Source organism: Notamacropus eugenii, chromosome 1 (assembly GCF_028372415.1).
Source record: "Notamacropus eugenii isolate mMacEug1 chromosome 1, mMacEug1.pri_v2, whole genome shotgun sequence".
Taxonomy (NCBI): Eukaryota; Metazoa; Chordata; class Mammalia; order Diprotodontia; family Macropodidae; genus Notamacropus; species Notamacropus eugenii.
In genome coordinates, this window is record NC_092872.1 from 486,047,042 (window position 1) to 486,063,742 (window position 16,701).

Sequence of the window (16,701 nt, forward strand, 5' to 3'; positions counted from 1 at the left end):
CCCCCCACCTACCCCCCACTACCCCCCTCCCTCCCCACGACTGCATACAATTCTGTATAGATTCTACATATACTTTCCTATTGAGTATATTTTCACTATAGTCATGCTATGTAGTCAGACTAAAATAAATGAAAGAAATCATATAACAAATCAAAACATGAAACACAAACACATACACATACACAGACATGATCTGCTACATTTTGTGAGTGACTTCCATATTTCTTTCTCTGAGTGTGGAAGGCATCTTGCCTTGAGAACCACCTTTGGGATTTTTTTTTTTTATAAGAAGTTTTTGCGTTATTACAAAATTCCAAGTCTACCAGAAAAAACTCTCGCACACTGTGGTCGTTGCTGTGCACAAAGTTCTCCTGGTTCTGCTCCTTTCACTCAGCATCAGGTCATATAAGTCCTTCCAGGCCTCTCTGAAGTCTTCTTGTTCATCATTTCTTATGGCACAATAGTACTCCATTACATTCATATACCATAATTTATTCAGCCATTCCCCAATTGATGGACATCCCCTTGACTTCCAGTTTTTGGCAACTACATAGAGTGCTGCTATAAATATTTTTGTACATGTGGGACCCTTTCCCATTTTTATGATCTCTTGGGGATATAGTCCTAGTAGCGATATTGCTGGGTCAAAGGGTATGCACATTTTTGTAGCCCTTTGGGCATAGTTCCAAATTGCTCTCCAGAATGGTTGGATGCGCTCACAGCTCCACCAACAATGAATTAGTGTTCCAACTCTCCCATATCCTCTCCAGCATTTATCATTTTCTTGTTCTGTCATGTTTGCCAATCTTATAGGTGTGATGTGGTACCTCAGAGTTGTTTTGATTTGCATCTCTCTAATCAATAGTGATTTAGAACATTTTTTCATATGATTATAGATAGCTTTAATTTCTTCCTCTGAAAATTGCCTGTTCATATCCTTTGACCATTTATCAATTGGGGAATGACTTGTATGATTATACATTTGGGTCAGTTCTCTATATATTCTAGAAATGAGGCCTTTATCCCCGAGCTTAGCTGTAAAAATTCTTTCCCAATTTACTACATCCCTCCGGATTTTGGTTGCATTGGGTTTGGTTGTGCAAAAACTTCTCAGTTTAATGTAATCAAAGTTATCCATTTTGCATTTCATAATGCTTTCTATCTCTCCTTTAGTAAAGAATTCTTCCCTTCTCCATAGATCTGATAAATACACTATTCCTTGCTTCTCCAGTTTATTCATGGTATCAATCTTTATACCTAAATCATGTACCCATTTGGACTTTATTCTTGTGTACGGTGTCAAGTATGGGTCTATGCCTAATTTCCGCCACACTGTTATCCAATTTTCCCAGCAATTTTTGTCAAACAATGAGTTCTTATCCCAGAAGCTGGGGTCCTTGGGTTTATCAAACAGAAGGTTGCTATATTCCTTGCCTACTGCATCTTGAGTGCCAAGTCTATTCCACTTGTCTACCTCTCTGTTTCTTAGCCAATACCAAGTGGTTTTGATAATTCCTGCTTTATAGTACAGTTAGTTTCCTCATCTTTAAAATGAGAGAGTGGAACCTCATCACCTCTAAGGTCCCTTCTAGCTCTGCCTCCCTAATTCTATGTCTTAGTCATCTCTTAAGGTCTCTTCCTTAGGGAGAGCATATTATCCAAACTCATCACTAAGATATAAAGATATTGAAGGAGGGTGGGGGGCAGGGTGAAAGGGTGAGCTGGGGAAGGGGTGGGACTGACTTTCTCAAGAGCATAGTGTTTTAGGGACAGAACCACCAAGCAAAGTCCACTTTCTTTCTACTCTACGCAGCCTGAAAACTTGATCAGCATTGGAACATAATAAATGGAGGAAATGCTCCTTAAAGAAATTGAGATATTACCTTCAATGCCTTCTCTCCTTACTTACTAAGGTCAGACAAATTGACCGTGAATCACTTAAGGTCTGTATTCATGCATCTGGCCACCAGGCCTGTAGGTTTGGTGACTGTCCAGGCTGCCTCTGTAGACCTCGGGGCTATAGAAAGATAGAGCTTCTCAAAGAATTTCTGAGCCTGTTGGAGTCCCCTTTGCAAAAATTTAGCTCAAAGTCCTAGGTGCTAAACCTAGGAAACGTTTGGTGCTACCAAGACCTAACAACAGGTAGGAGTCAGGGGACCTAAAAATGAAAGGTCATTCTAACAACTACAAAAGTGTCACCAAATTCCCTTGGTTACACTTGGTTTCCATGAAAAAAAAAATGAATCATGGGGGCACCTTGAATGGTCCTGTTATCTGAGATTCCCCCCTCCCCTACCTGGGGGTTTGTGGATATCAGCTGAGAAGAGCCAATCTGCAGCTTTCCTGGCGTCGGGACCCAGCAGATAGAATTTCCCAAAGTAAGACATGTCAAACACAGCCACCGCATGTCTACAGGATAAGCACTCCTTCTGGATCTAAAACAAACATGGGGGAGGAGAGGGTGCTTAATTCTTCTTCTTTAACAGAAACACTTGCAGGGAGAAAAATGCAAAGTTCTTTGAGAAAGAACAGAAACAAAGGAGAATTAATAATAACTCACATTTCAATAGCACTTACAAAAGCCTTTTCCTGATGATAGCGCTGTCAAGGATGTAGTGGAAGTATTCTTACGCCCATTTTACAGAAAGAAGCAGATTTAGAGAGGTTGAAGGTGTTGTGATTGGGGCTCCAAACAAGCTTACACTTGGTTGTCACTACCCTGTCTTCTCATTAAACTATGCTTTCAGTTAGTCACCCTCCTGAACAGGAACTTACTGTGCCTCCTTACAGCTGATAGCATCAATCTGAAATCCTCTGCCTGATGTTCACAACCTGGCCAACCTGTTCAAATGTGTGTCTCCCTGCTCCTAATCATGCACCATTCCCACTCCCCCATGTCAGACCAATCCTCTGTCTGTCCCACAGACACACCAGTCTTATTCTCCACTTCTTTTCCCCAAATGGTTCCTCCTATCTGGAATGCCCTCCTTCTGCTTTCCTTAACAAAATCTCTCTTTATAAATCAGCACCAGACCACATACTTTTCTTTGTTTCTTCTGTGTGAATTTTTCTCTCTCCTATTAGTTGAAAACACCCTGTGAGCAGAAACTGTACCCTCTACTCCTTTTGTCTCCTTCGAGACACTTAGCACAGGACTGGGCACATAGTAGGTGCTTTAAAAATACTTTGTGAATTTTCCCTGGATATATTTTTGACTCAATTTTATTTTATTTTCAGCTCCAAATTCTTTCCCTCTCCCCACTCTTTACCCACTGAGAAGACAAGAAAAACAGAACCCCATATATATTTTCTACACAACTTGTTGTTAGCATGTTATCTTCCTAAGAATATCATCTTCTTGAGAGCAGAGACTGTGTTTTTGGGTTTAGCATAGTGTCTTGCACATAGTAAGTGCCTAATTAATGTTAACTGACTGAAGGGTGATAAAGCTTCATTCTTTGGTCTAAACCCTTTTACTCTGAGATGCAGAATCTCATCATCAAAAATAAAAGTCCATTGAGGCTGATATCCATTTGTGCTTCTCAGCCCCAGCATGATGGATTCTGGTAAATTTCTAGAGCATGAGCAATAGTGTTTTTTACACTTCAAGGAATTTTTCAGATCCCTTACTAGAGATTGGATGAATCAAAGCTCCAATCTCAGCACGGACCAGTGCCTCTGACATGTTTTATCAGACTGGGCTCTGTTATACCTGGATAAGAGTTAATCTTTTCTGGTCACCTTCAGTTGGGTCCATGGTCCCCTCTGCCCACAGTGACTAAGGTTGTCCCAGGGAAGTGACTCGGAAGAATCACATAGCTATGAACATTAGAGTTGGTAGGTTACTTAGAATGCAAGGTGGTGGGGCAGCCAGGTGGCACAGTGGATAGAGCACCAGTCTTGGAGTGAAGAGGACCTGAGTTCAAATCTGGCCTCAGATACTTAATAACTCTGTGACCCTGGGCAAATCATTTAACCCCAGCTGCCTAAAAAAAAAAAGCCTGTAAGATGTTAAAGTTGAAAAGGAGCTTTGGAGCTCCCTCTCATTGTATGAATAGAGAAACTAAGGCCCAGAACGGGGAAGTGAAGTGACTTGTCCACATAGTCATAAAGCTAGTTTGTGGCAGAGTAGCACTGACCCTCAAACACAACTTGGTGCCCTCCCTTCTGTGACCTGGGTCATACATCCCACCCTTCTGCCCCCAGATGAACCCTATCCACTTAACCTTTAACCCCAGCCCTCTCCATTGTTGGGATATAAATGCCTACCATATCCACTTAATTCTGCAGCCTTTAAAAAATTTTATTACAAAAATGGGAGTTAAAGGAAATGATATGACTAAATTAATCTTTTATTGTTGTTCAATCATTTCAGTTGTGATTGACTCCCCACTACCCCATTTGGGATTTTCTTGGCAAAAATATTGGAGTGCCTAGGTATCCTAGACTTGTCCAAGAAGGTGATCTGTCACCTGCTAGAGCAGCATTTTTTACTCTACCCTGAACTTGATCAGAGATGCCCAAAGAGATGGAGTTAAGCATGATTCCATCCCCCTTTCAGGAGAAAGTGTGTCTTGTGTTCTGATCAAGCATTCAGAGGGGCTCCAGGTGATACTGAGAACCATTTCCTTCTGCCAAGTGGGGGTCATTTCCTAGAGGGAAAAAAAATGGCACATTTCTCCTTAAAAGGGAAAAAGAACCATATCAAAATCAGTGGAGTATTGGGGGCTGGGAAAACACTCATGTGAATGTGTTTACTAACAGGAACCAAGCTCCTCACTATCCCTGGCACCAGACCTAGTGGGTGGTCAACAAATAATTTTTTACAAAGGATTGAGAAAACCCAGGTTCTCCTGAACAACCTCAGAATCATCCTTTTTACTTACAACATCATGATGAGGAGGGTAATTGAAGGTATATTCATCACCAAGCAGTCTGTTATACTTGTAGTCTTTGTGGGGTTGATGCTCATATGCCCCATAATAGTCATAAGGGAGGATCTAGGAAGAAAAGAGAGGTGAGGATTCTGGAGAAACAGTGGAGATGGACCCTGGCAAATGAGATGACAAGAGTGAGTCTTGTGAGTTTCCACCCGGGTAATCCTAGGCCTTTCTGTATCTTCTCTTTTTGGCCTCTATTCAAGCTTTGATGTCTCCATCTCACTTCAGATGTCTGCTAATGAAGCTCTTTGTCCCTTGCTGATGCTTCCCTAATTCCCCTTGCTCATTTTACCAGGCCTGTTTGAGCCAAGCTAATTCTCACACTAGTGAAGCTGCCAAACCCTTCACTAATCTCACCTCCAATTTCAGCCACAGTGCCACAGGTGCAGGATGAGGAGAAAACTGCAAACTCACTGAAGGCTCTGCTGCTTATACAAACCATGCCCCCAAACTCCAGGGGCCTGGCAAAAACAGCTCTGCTGAAGGAAGTGAGGCTTTCCATGGGGTTCCTTCTCTTTAAATGAACAATCAGCCTTGATTATTTAGCTAGCGGTGTGCCATTCATTGTACATGAGGCATCTGGGGCATTGGCCAGCAAGTGGGAGAGTCATTGTAGAGATCGTTGAAATTCGGGGTAACAATGTCCTAGCACACAGGCAGTGGTCCTTCAAGGAGGCATGTATAGGCAAAATCTCTCTCGTTGTTCAGCTAAGAAGGATGTTCTGGAATAGGTTGCCTGGCATAGAGCAAAGAGTAGGGAACTGGGAGTCATACCCATATTCTACCCCCAACTCGCCCCTATCAGGCGTAGATTTCTCAGGGTCTGTTTCCTTCCCTGCAAAATGAGGTTGAACTAGATGATCTCAGGTCTCTTTCTTACTCTAAAAATTTCATTTATCTTTAAATTCTGTATTGTTCAAAGATTTATGATAGTGGTTCCCAGATGCTCAGGAGCTAGATTTCATGATGTTCCTCTCCCCTCTGTGAAGGCAGGACACTAGACTTGGAGTCAGAAGACCTAGGTTCAAGGCTCAGATCTACCACTTTTTCGCTGTTTCATTTTTGGTAAGCCACTTCATTTCTCTATCCTCATCTATTAAAGGAAGGGATTGGACTAGGTAGGAGTTTTTAACCTGGTGTCAGTGAACTTGTTTTTGAACATATAGGTAAACAGATAACTCTATTTCTTTTTTTTTGGAGAACTATTTCAATATAAATGGCTTCTTGTGCAATAGAAATTACTGAGAGAAATTATTATTAATAACTAATGATTTGAGGAGATCCAAAGCTCCTCCTTTGTCTACAATCCTCATTTCAAAGGTCACTCTCTTGAAAGACATGACTGATAACGAGGTTGAATTAACTTTCCTCAATTTTGGTCAGACCAGATTAAGGAATTTAACCTAATGTGGGAAAGCCCAATTGTGTTCTACTCAGGCTTGGGTGGGGATAAAGTTTTTGATTAGATTGCCAAAAGCTGGAGGTGGTCTGGGTATAGAGATAGTTAGTCTCTTTGTCCAAGAGTGACATGATGTCATTCTCTCAGTCCCACACTGGAGTGAGCCCACTTCTCATTGTAATATTCATTTTCCCATTAATCGTTAACTGATCAGAATTGATTGCCCTCCTCAGGAACACTCACTTCTTCCAAGGGCGTATAAACTGTGAGCCACCTCTTCATGAGGGATCTTTGGCATTCCAAAGTACCATTGACCTCTTTTATTAATAAAACTCTAGCATTAATAAAACAATGAATTATCTAGAAATTATATCTCTTGAACAATTTAAATGTCATAATATACATTTTATTTTATGCATTTTAAAGTATAATCCTGAGAAGGGATCCATTAGCTTAGCCAGATTGCCAAGAGGATCCACAGCACATAAAAAAGAAAGGAAGAAAATGAGCATTTTTAAGTGCCTAGTATGTGCCAGGGACTATGCTAAATGCTTTACAAATATTCTCTCATTTAATCCTCACAACAATCCTGGGAGGTAGGTGCCATTATTATCCCCATTTTACAGTTGAGGAAACTGAAGCAGATGGAGATTAAGTGACTTGCTCAGAATCCCATAGCTGGTAAATGTCTGAGGCTAGATATGAACTCAGATCTTCCTGACTCCAAACCCAGGGCTCTATCTTAACAAAGGTTAAGAACTCCTGGACTGCATAGTTTTTCAAGGCCCTTATATTTCTGAATACATTCTGGATATATATGGAATATATAAATGTATACATATAAATATACATTTTATATACATATAATACATTTAAATGTATAAATGAAGGATCTGTGATTTTGTCAGTATTGTTGTTCAATTTTTCAGTCATGTCTGACTCTTTGTGATGCCATTTGGGGTTACCTTGGCAAGGATATTGGAATGGTTTTCTATTTCCTGCTCTAACTTACTTTACAGATGAGGAAACAAGCAACCAGGGTTAAGTGATTTGCCCAGCTAGTGTTTGTAGTTGGATTTGATCTCAGGTCTTCCTGACCCTAGTCCTGGCACTCCATCCACTGTGTCATAGTATTAGGAACCACCAAAAGTGATTAACAGCCCACGTATGACTTACCTAGTGCCTAACACAATGCCTGGCACATAGTAGGCACAATAAATGTTTACTGATTGACTGAAACTCTGAAGCCTAAAGTCTAGCTAGATGGTGAGTGACTTGCTCAGAACCACACAGAGTCCAAAGTGAGATCTGAAACTAGGTCTTCCTGACTCCAAACCCAGCACTCTATCCATTTTTTCCCTTTTTTTTTTTTTGTATTTTAACAACCCCCTTTCAATAACTGGAGAATGATAATATCTGTATAGCCCTTTATAGTTTTCAAAACACTTTTTACAAATACTGACTCAATTCAGCATAATTATACTGGCAGGAGATAAAGTGGAGGAAGAAAGGGAATCATTAGTTTCATTTTAAAAGTCATAGGACCATAAATTTAAAGCTGGAATGACTCTTGAAAGTCATCCTTTATTTTAAAGATAAGGAATCCAAATGACTTGCTTAAGATCACATGGGTAGTAAGAGCAAAGCTGGGATTTGAATCTCCCAGAGGTGATATGGCAGGCAGGTGAGGGAATGTTTTGGGGGAAGGATGAAGGACTCTCATCACACTCAGACGAGGCAGTGGGGACTGCTGCAGTCAGCAGGTTATTGACTGTCTTTTATTCTGTAGGTCTGAATTAACTGCCAGATTCTGTAGCTAATACTTACTGGAGCTGGTCCCTGAGGGTGAAACCATCCAGGTCTCTCCCAGCCGTGCCTTTCCTGGAACACACACCCCTGCTGGAGGAGCTCCTGGACAGAAAGATGAAAAGGGAGATGAGAGTAAGGCATCAAAAATGTCAAAATTAGAAGAGGGTCTGGAGGCCATCTAGCTCAATCTTCTAGCTTTACAATTGGAGGCAAGAGAAATGAAATGATTGTATCAGTTCACAATTCCACCAACAATGAATGTGTCCTGATTCAAAGGAAAAAAGGGGGAGGTGAAAAAAACTACATGATAACTATTATATATTTAAAAGAAATACCAAGTTATGCATAACAAATTTTCAGTTTTGTGTGCAGTCATCTATTTTATTATACTATGTTATGGAAATGCTTGTTTTATTCTATAAATTAAATTTTTTTTTAAAGAAATTAAATGACTAGCCAGAGTCATATAGCAAGCAAGGGACAGTTCTAGGACTAGAACCCAGGACTCCTGACTTCTAATGTTTTTTTCTTTTTTTCTCCTCCAAATTATTTACTTGTTTTCAATTTTCAACAATCACTATCATAAGTTTTAAATTTTCTCCCCCTCCCTCCCCCCATCCTTCCCAGTATAGCAAGCAATTTTATATGGGCTCTACACATACATTCTTATTAAACACATTTTCAGATGAGTTATGTTTCATAGAAGAATTAAAATGAATGGGAGAAAGCATGAGTAAAACTAAACAAAACTAAGCATAACAAGCAAGAAAATAGTCTGCTTCATTCTGCGTTGTGACTCCACAGTTCTTTCTCTGTATGTGGAAGGCATTTTGCATCATGAGTCCTTTGGAAATATTTTAAGTTCTTGCATAGCTGTTTAGGGATAAGACTATCAAAAACAGTCCTCACACACTGTGGCTGTTACTGCATATACTGTTCTCCTGGTTCTGCTCACTTCATTCAGCATCTGTTCATATAAGCCTATCCAGGTATTTCTGAAGTCCGCCTGTTGGTCATTTCTTATAGCACAATAGTATTTCATTATATTCGTATACCACAACTTGTTCAGCCATTCCCCAACTGATGGACTTTCTCTAGATTTCCAGTTCTTGGCCATCACAAAAAGAGGTGCTATAAATTTTTGTGCATGTGGATCATTTACCCATTTTTATGATCTCTTTGGGATACAATCCTAGAAGTAGTATTGCTGGGTCAAAGGGTATGCACATTTTTATAGCTCTTTGGGCATAGCTCCAAATTGCTCTCCAGAATGGTTGAATCAGCTCACAGCTCCACCAACAATGAATTAGTGTTCCAACTCTCCCACATCTTCTCCAACATTTATCATCTTCCTGTTTTGTCATGTTGGAAAATTGGATAGATATGATGTGGTATCTCAGAGTTATTTTAAATTGTATCTCTCTAATTGTGATTTAGAACATTTTTTCATATGACTATAAATAGCTTTAATTTCTTTCTCTGAAAATTGTCTGTTCATATCCTTTGGACATTTATCAATTGGGGAATGACTTGTATTCTTGTAAATTTGATTCAGTTCTCTATATATTTTAGAAATGAGGCCTTTATCACAGACACTAGTCGTAAAATTTCTTTCTCAGTTTTTTGCTTCCCTCCTAATCTTGGTTGCATTGGCTTTGTTTGTGCAAATACTTATCAATTTAATATAATCAAAATTATCCATTTTACATTTCATAAGGTTCTCTATCTCTTGTTTGGTCATAAATTCCTCCAATTGCCATAAATCTAAAAAATAAACTTCTCTTTGCTCTCCTAATTTGTTTATGGTATCAGCTTTTATACCTAGATCGTGTACCCATTTGGACTTTACTCTAGTATATGGTGCCAGCCATTGGTCTATGCCCAGTTTCTGCCACACTATTTTCCAGTTTTCCCAGCAGTTTTTTGTCAGACAGTGAGTTCTTATCCAAGATGCTGGGATCCCTGGGTTTATCAAGCAGTAGACTGTTATAATCACTGACTATTGTGTCCATTTTAATGTTCTTTCTGATTGGGGGTGCTGAAGAAAAACTTGAATCTGCTTTGCTTTATTCTGAAGAACTTCTAGAAGAGGAGATAGGACTGGGGATCTTTACTATATTGGGAAGAAGTCAGGCAAGTGGATTTTATTCTATCACTGCTTCAGGGCAGTCCTCTGAAATGAACTGATGTTGCTGGGTTCTCTTGGGGACCTGTTATCATGTCTTCGTGTTCCTATTCTATCACTAATGAGAGTCCAAATCTTGGGAGCATACAAGTTCAGTGCAGTTTTCTAGAGGAAAATTTAGTTTCCTTAAGGGATAAACTACATTGCTGTACAACATCAAAGACTCTTCCCACACTTGTAGAGATTTGTGTTCAGAAATTGATCAATACGCTCACAACACAGCAGATTAGGACTGGATAGGACCTTAGAATAAAGAATGTCAGGGCCTTGAAATATAGAATGTCAGAGCTGGATGAAAGCATAAAACCCAGAACATCACAACTGGGATATGGGGGTGGTCTCAGAATACAGGATGTCAGAATTGGGAGGGGTCTCAGAACACAAAATATCAGAGCTGGGAAGGACCTTAGAACACAGAATGTCAAGAGCTTGGAAGGGCTTTAAAATATGAAATGTAAAAGGTGAAAAGGGCCTTAGAACATAGAATGTTCAAGCCAGAAGGGACCTTAAAGATGAACTAAAACAGGAATAGACTTAAGGTGAACCATGGAGTTGGATGGGGGAGAAATTACAACTTTATTTTTGTTAACTTCTAACTGAAATTTAGCATTTCTTTTAATAATGCATGTTTAAAGTATATTATTTGAATGAGAGATCTGTGTCCCAAAAAAGGTTAAGAACCCCTGATCTTGCCCAGCCTTCTCATTTTACAGATGACAAAGCCAGGGTCAAACACATGGTAAGAAGCAGATCTGAGGTTCAGACTCAGGATTCCATATCCAAATGTTCATGCCACTACACTATGGCTGGACTTTTAAAGACAAGAGAAAGGGTTGTGAAGACCATAAGACAGGGGAATGGGGCAACAAGGAGGGGGTGGGGGTAAGAGGAGGGGTGTATATAAAAACCCCAAATCACTTTGCAAGAATCCTAGTCCATATCACATTCAAACAAGAAGTGTAAGTTAAAGGGATATGGAGATATAGAGCACTAGTCCAGGGTTCAGAGGACTTGGTTTTGCATTCTGACTGATACTTATTACCTGTATCATCTTGGGCAAGTCATTTCACCTCTTATGGCCCTCAGTTTCCCCATCTGTAATGAGAAAGGGTTGGACCTAAGGTCTAGAGTCACAGAAGCTCAGAGGGGACATGGATCTCAGAAACTATCTAATCCAACGTGTAACAGACCAGGAATTCTCTTTCCAGCAAGTGGCCACCCAGCCTCCACTTGCAGGCCTCCAGTGACTTAGTACATCTTTAGGCAGCTCATTCCTTTTGTATAGCTCTAATTTTTATTTTTATTTTTTAAAATATATAATTCATTTATTTTTCAGTTCTCAACATTCACTTCCACAAGAATGTGAATTCAAAATTTTCTCCCCATCTCTCCCCATCCCCACCCGGACAGCATGTGCCCCATCCACCCCTTTCTCCAGTCTGTCCTCCCTTCTATTATCCCCTCTTCTTCCATCCCCTTCCCCTCTATTTTCCTGTAGGGCAAAATAGATTTCTATATCCCATTGCCTGTATAGCTTAATTTCCATTTGCATACTAAAACAATTTTTAACACTCATTATTAAAGCTTTGAGTTCCATATTCTCTCTCTCCCTTCCCATCCACCCTCAATGAGAAAACAAACAACTCAATATAGGTCATACATGTGTAACAATGCAAAGCACTTCCATAACAGTTATGTTGCAAAGGACTAACCACATTTCCCTCTGTCCTATTCTGCCCTTCATTTACTCCATTCACTCCCTTGACCTGTCCTCCCACAATAGTGTTTGCTTCTGATTATGCCTTTCCCTAATTTGCTGCCCCTTCTATTATCTTCCCTCTCCTATCCCCTTCTGCTTGCCTTCCTACAGGGTAAAATAGATTTCCATATTCAGTTGTGCAGCTCTAAGTTTTAGGAAAGCAGCCTTAGACCTGGGGGCAGGAAGAACCGAGTTCAAATCCAACCTTAGAAGCTGGCGGTGTGACCCTGAGCAAGTCATTTAACCCTGTTTGCCTCAATTTCCTCATCTGTCAAATGAGCTGGAGAAGGAAATGCAAAACCACTTCAAAATCTTTGCCAAGAAAACCCCAAATAGGATCGTGAAGAATTGGACATGACTAAACGACAATTTTTAGGAAGTATTTTGATCTCTCTGTACCTAGTTCTGCTTTCTAAGATGAAGAAGGACAGGACAAATCCCTCTTCCATTTGATAATCTGTGTCTGGCAGAGAGAAAGCTCCAGCAGATGACACTGCTATCTCCCATCATTGCTATCCTCATGCCTCTAAGCCAGATTTCAGTTCTATTTCCCAAATTCTTTCTCCTTTTCTTCTTCCTTCCTAGGTAATCTGTAGTACACTAATGGCATGGTTTTATTTACCCCTCCTTCAACCCTCACTCTAGGGCCTTCTGCCATACTGGCCTCCTTGGGTTCCTGGATTTCTTCATAGGACAATCTCTAATACTCTCTAATGTATAATGCTACTTCATTCCCCCTATTCCATTCCTTTTGAATAAGTTATTTCCTTACAGAACCATATTCCAGTCATGAGTTATATCCCACTGAGTTTCAGGAATGTTTATGAAGCCAAACTCATCTCCTTGCCTTGGGATCTTTTTTTTTTTTAATTGTACTTTGGGTAGTTGAGTATTTATAAATGTACATCTATAGCTATATCTATGTAGACAGATCTCTCTATAGCTATATCAAGAAAGAGAAGAAGAGAGCAGAGAAATAAAGAGAGAGAAGGATACAGAGAGAGGAGAAAGATAGAGAGGAAGACAGAGACAGAGAGAGAGAGAGACAAAGACAGAGAAAGAGACAGAGAAAAGAGAGAGAGGAAAGAGAGACAAAGAGAAAGACAGAGTGAGAGAGAGAAGGAGAAAGAGATAAGGAGAAAGACAGAGACAGAGAGAAAGATAGAGAGACATAGACAGAGGGAAGAAAGACAGAGAAAGGCAGAGAGATGAAAGAGAAAGAGGGAGGCAGAGAGAGAGAGAGAGAGAGAGAGAGAGAGACAAAGAGTCAGAGACAAAGATAGAGACAAAGACAGAGACAGGATGGACCGGGAAAGCAAGGACTGGATTTTATTATTGCCTCCCTTTCTTGGAAATTGTCCCCGTGAATTTTATTCCTCTTTCATACTCTTCATCTTCATCTTCATCTACTCGTAATATCGCCTACTCTCTGTGGTGCCTGACTAGGTAGATCGATGCTGGCAGTTTTTCCCCTCCCCCTCCAGCTCTAAATGTTATGAAATCCATGCTGCTGTGAATTAATAATTCTCCAAGGTGGGAGGGAGAATCCAGCCCTTTCCATGTCACATTTAAGTAAAATAGTGGCATTTATTGTGGAACATGTTTGAAACAATTCATTTCTATTTATAGCCCAGAGAACAGGTTCTATTCCTCTAAATCTCAAAAGCAAGCTGTCACTCTCCTAACAAAGCTGCGTTCATTAGGCATCCCAAGAGGCAACAGTCAGTCCTTAGTGACTCTGGTCTGCAGAGGCAGACAGGTGCTGGTGATAGGCCCACTCAGATAGGCCTGCATTCCTTGTATATGGAGAAGGCAAGACCTGGTTAGTTCCAAGAAATGAGTTGTTCCACGGAGACTGACTCTCCCGCCCCCGCGCCACCCCCACCCCCACCCCATCTCCCCAGTGGGAACCTTGATGTCAAAGGAAAGAATCCATGCAATTCCTTCTGTTCTCTTCTTGGGAATCTTAACCTGGGGGTATATTCATTTGTTCATTCAACAAACATTTATTTATTAAATTTAATAAATTTATTAAATTCCTACTTTCCATAGCGTGGGAGAGGTGCAAAGTTTAGATAGTCCCAGCCTGGTTACCTCATAAACACATGACGGGGGCAAAGGTAAAGGAAGTGCTAAGTGAGGTCTCAAAGGGCAGACTAATGTCCAATGAACAGGAATTCAAAAGTGATGTTCCAGACTTGGGTATGGAGACATAAGAAAGAGCATGTTTGGGGGATGATTAGTAGAGTTTGACTATAGCAAGAAGTTGTGTCTAAGGGAGTTTTGAGAGATTAAGTTAGAAAAGGAGGGTGATTCAAACTGACCAGGACGTTGACAATTAGGAGAAAGAATTTAAAGTTCATCCAGTAGGCAATAGGGAGTCAATGAAGATGTTTGAGCAGAGCAATAACATGACTAGATCTATAAATATGTTATAGATTTTTGATGATAACGAAAGTAAACAACTTTTGCACACAAAATCAACACTAATGGTAATCAGAAATCACATCCCCCAAAAGGTAGGGAGAGAAGATTGGAGATTTAGTGCTAGAAGGGACTTCAGAGACAACCTTGTCTTTCCATCTCCCCTATGATACAGATGAGGAAACTGAGGCCTAGAAAGGAAAATTGACTTCCCCAAGGTCATAAAAGAATTGGCAACACTACTATTTGAACGCTGACTCTAAATCTAATCCCCTTTCCACTGTACCTCTCTACTTCTTGCTCAGAAGATTCTGGTCAGTCACAAAGTCTTAATCACAGAATGTCAGGACTAGAAGGGGCTTTAGTTCAACCTTCTCATTTTATGGATGAGGAAAAAGAGCCCCTCTGAAGACGAGAGAGGGGGAGGGACTTGCCCAAGCTTACAAATTTAATTAGGGACAGAGCATGAATTAGAACCCTGATCTATTGACTCCCAAATTTATAATCTCATGCTATACTATACGGCAACCCCATACCTCATGCAGCGGGTCTCTCCTCATATTTCGGCCAGCCAGTGGCTCATCATGGGGAAAGACGATGGAGTAATTCTTGGCATATGATTCATGACTCCGCTCCCGGATCCAAAGGTGGTTGTCAGTGAGTGAGTGGTGAAAGCGCCTGAGTCACAGACAGAAAGGGTGATCATTAGTGCCCAAGTATAGGATGGATAAATGGCTCTGCAAGGACTAGGCAAAATTTGAAAGCTTCCCTGGGGGCAAATAGTATTCTAATCCTTGGGGGTAAAAAGGCAGGGATAATAACTTACATTTATACCATGTTTTAGAGTATCCAAAGTGCTTTTCTCATAACCCTGTGAGGCTTGTTTTTATAGATGGGGAAATTCAGATTCAGTTTATATCCAAGGCCATTCTGCTAATAAATAGTGGAACTGAATTCAGGTTGTCTGTCTCTATACCCAGTCTCTTTCCATTATTCCATATTGCCTCTTTCAGAGAAAGGACAAAAAAAGCAGCAAAGTATCGTGTCCAGCTAACTTTCCTACCACTTATCACTTGAAAGAAGACATTTAAGAAGACAAGCTTCCCATATCCCTCTGCGGAGGTGGGAGGTCCACAAATATTGTACAAGGCACATAGTTTCATACTTTTTTGATGTACTGTTCAGCTCTGCTGATTTTTTTACCTCATCCTTTTTTTTGACATTGTCTTTGAAACATGCTGCTTATATGGGATAGCTTGGGGAGGGGTAGAAACTAGAGGAAATTATGCTCGTGTAAAAAAAAACAACAAAAAAAAATCAATAAAAATGTTAAAGAAGCCAGAGAGGTTGGGGTGGGGTGGGGGGTTGGAGGTGGTTAGAATGAGGTAGAGGGGAGGGTAGGCTGGTCTTAAAAGTCAGAAAGTTTTTGTTGTTCAGTCAGTTTAGTCCTGTCCAATGCTTTATGAGCCCATTTGGGATTTTCTTGGTAAATATACTGGAGTGATTTACCATTCCTTCTCCAGGTCATTTTTCAGATGAGGAAGTTGAGGTAAACAGGATGAAGTGACTTGCCCAGGGTCACACAGCTAGTACACGTTTGAGGTCAGATTGGAACTCCAGAAGATGAGTCTTTCGGACCTCAGGCCTGGCACTCTCTGCACTACGGCACCACCTAGCTGCCTGGATTCACATCCTATATCTCATACATGCTAGTTGTATGACCATGGATCAGCCACTTACTTTAGATGAACTTGTGATTTGCATTGGTGGGAGGGAGTTTCCACAGTGGACTTTTACCACCACAATAAAATTACAAGGCAACGCAAAAATAAAAACAAAGCTTACACCAAACAACGCAACAGCAACACACCCACCCTCCAAAACAGGAAGGCAGCATGGTAAAGGATACAGATGAGAAAACATGTCTAGACAAGTTAATTGACTGGCTCAAGATCTCCCAACTAGGCAGTGACAAAACTGGGGAAATAACAAAAAAATAAAACGGGAACAGAAAAAACAAACAGCACTCTCGACTCCTGCAGCAGGACTTGAATTCTGGGAACCCAGTCCAATACTTCCTCCACGGACTCCCAGATCTGTTTATTCCCCTCTGGCCTCCTCCTGGCCACCTCCCATGTCTCCATTTGACCTTGGCTTCTTCCTCCACAAATCCCACCGTGTTCGC

General features: G+C 40.6%; 1 protein-coding gene across 11 annotated transcripts in view; it reads right to left on the bottom strand.

Annotated features, from left to right (window-relative positions):
- The window catches only part of SARDH (sarcosine dehydrogenase), a 155,306-nt gene that overhangs the window by 75,827 nt on the left and 62,778 nt on the right, over positions 1-16,701 (bottom strand). For 10 of the 11 annotated variants that reach the window (XM_072632878.1, XM_072632875.1, XM_072632876.1 and 7 more), the window contains 4 exons: positions 15,053-15,194; positions 8,167-8,250; positions 4,887-5,000; positions 2,297-2,435 (listed from right to left, as the gene is read on the bottom strand). In XM_072632878.1, the coding sequence (XP_072488979.1) occupies positions 2,297-2,435; positions 4,887-5,000; positions 8,167-8,250; positions 15,053-15,194 (479 nt within the window). The remainder of the gene's footprint in view (positions 1-2,296; positions 2,436-4,886; positions 5,001-8,166; positions 8,251-15,052; positions 15,195-16,701) is intronic. The other variant, XM_072632881.1, reaches the window with a different exon arrangement.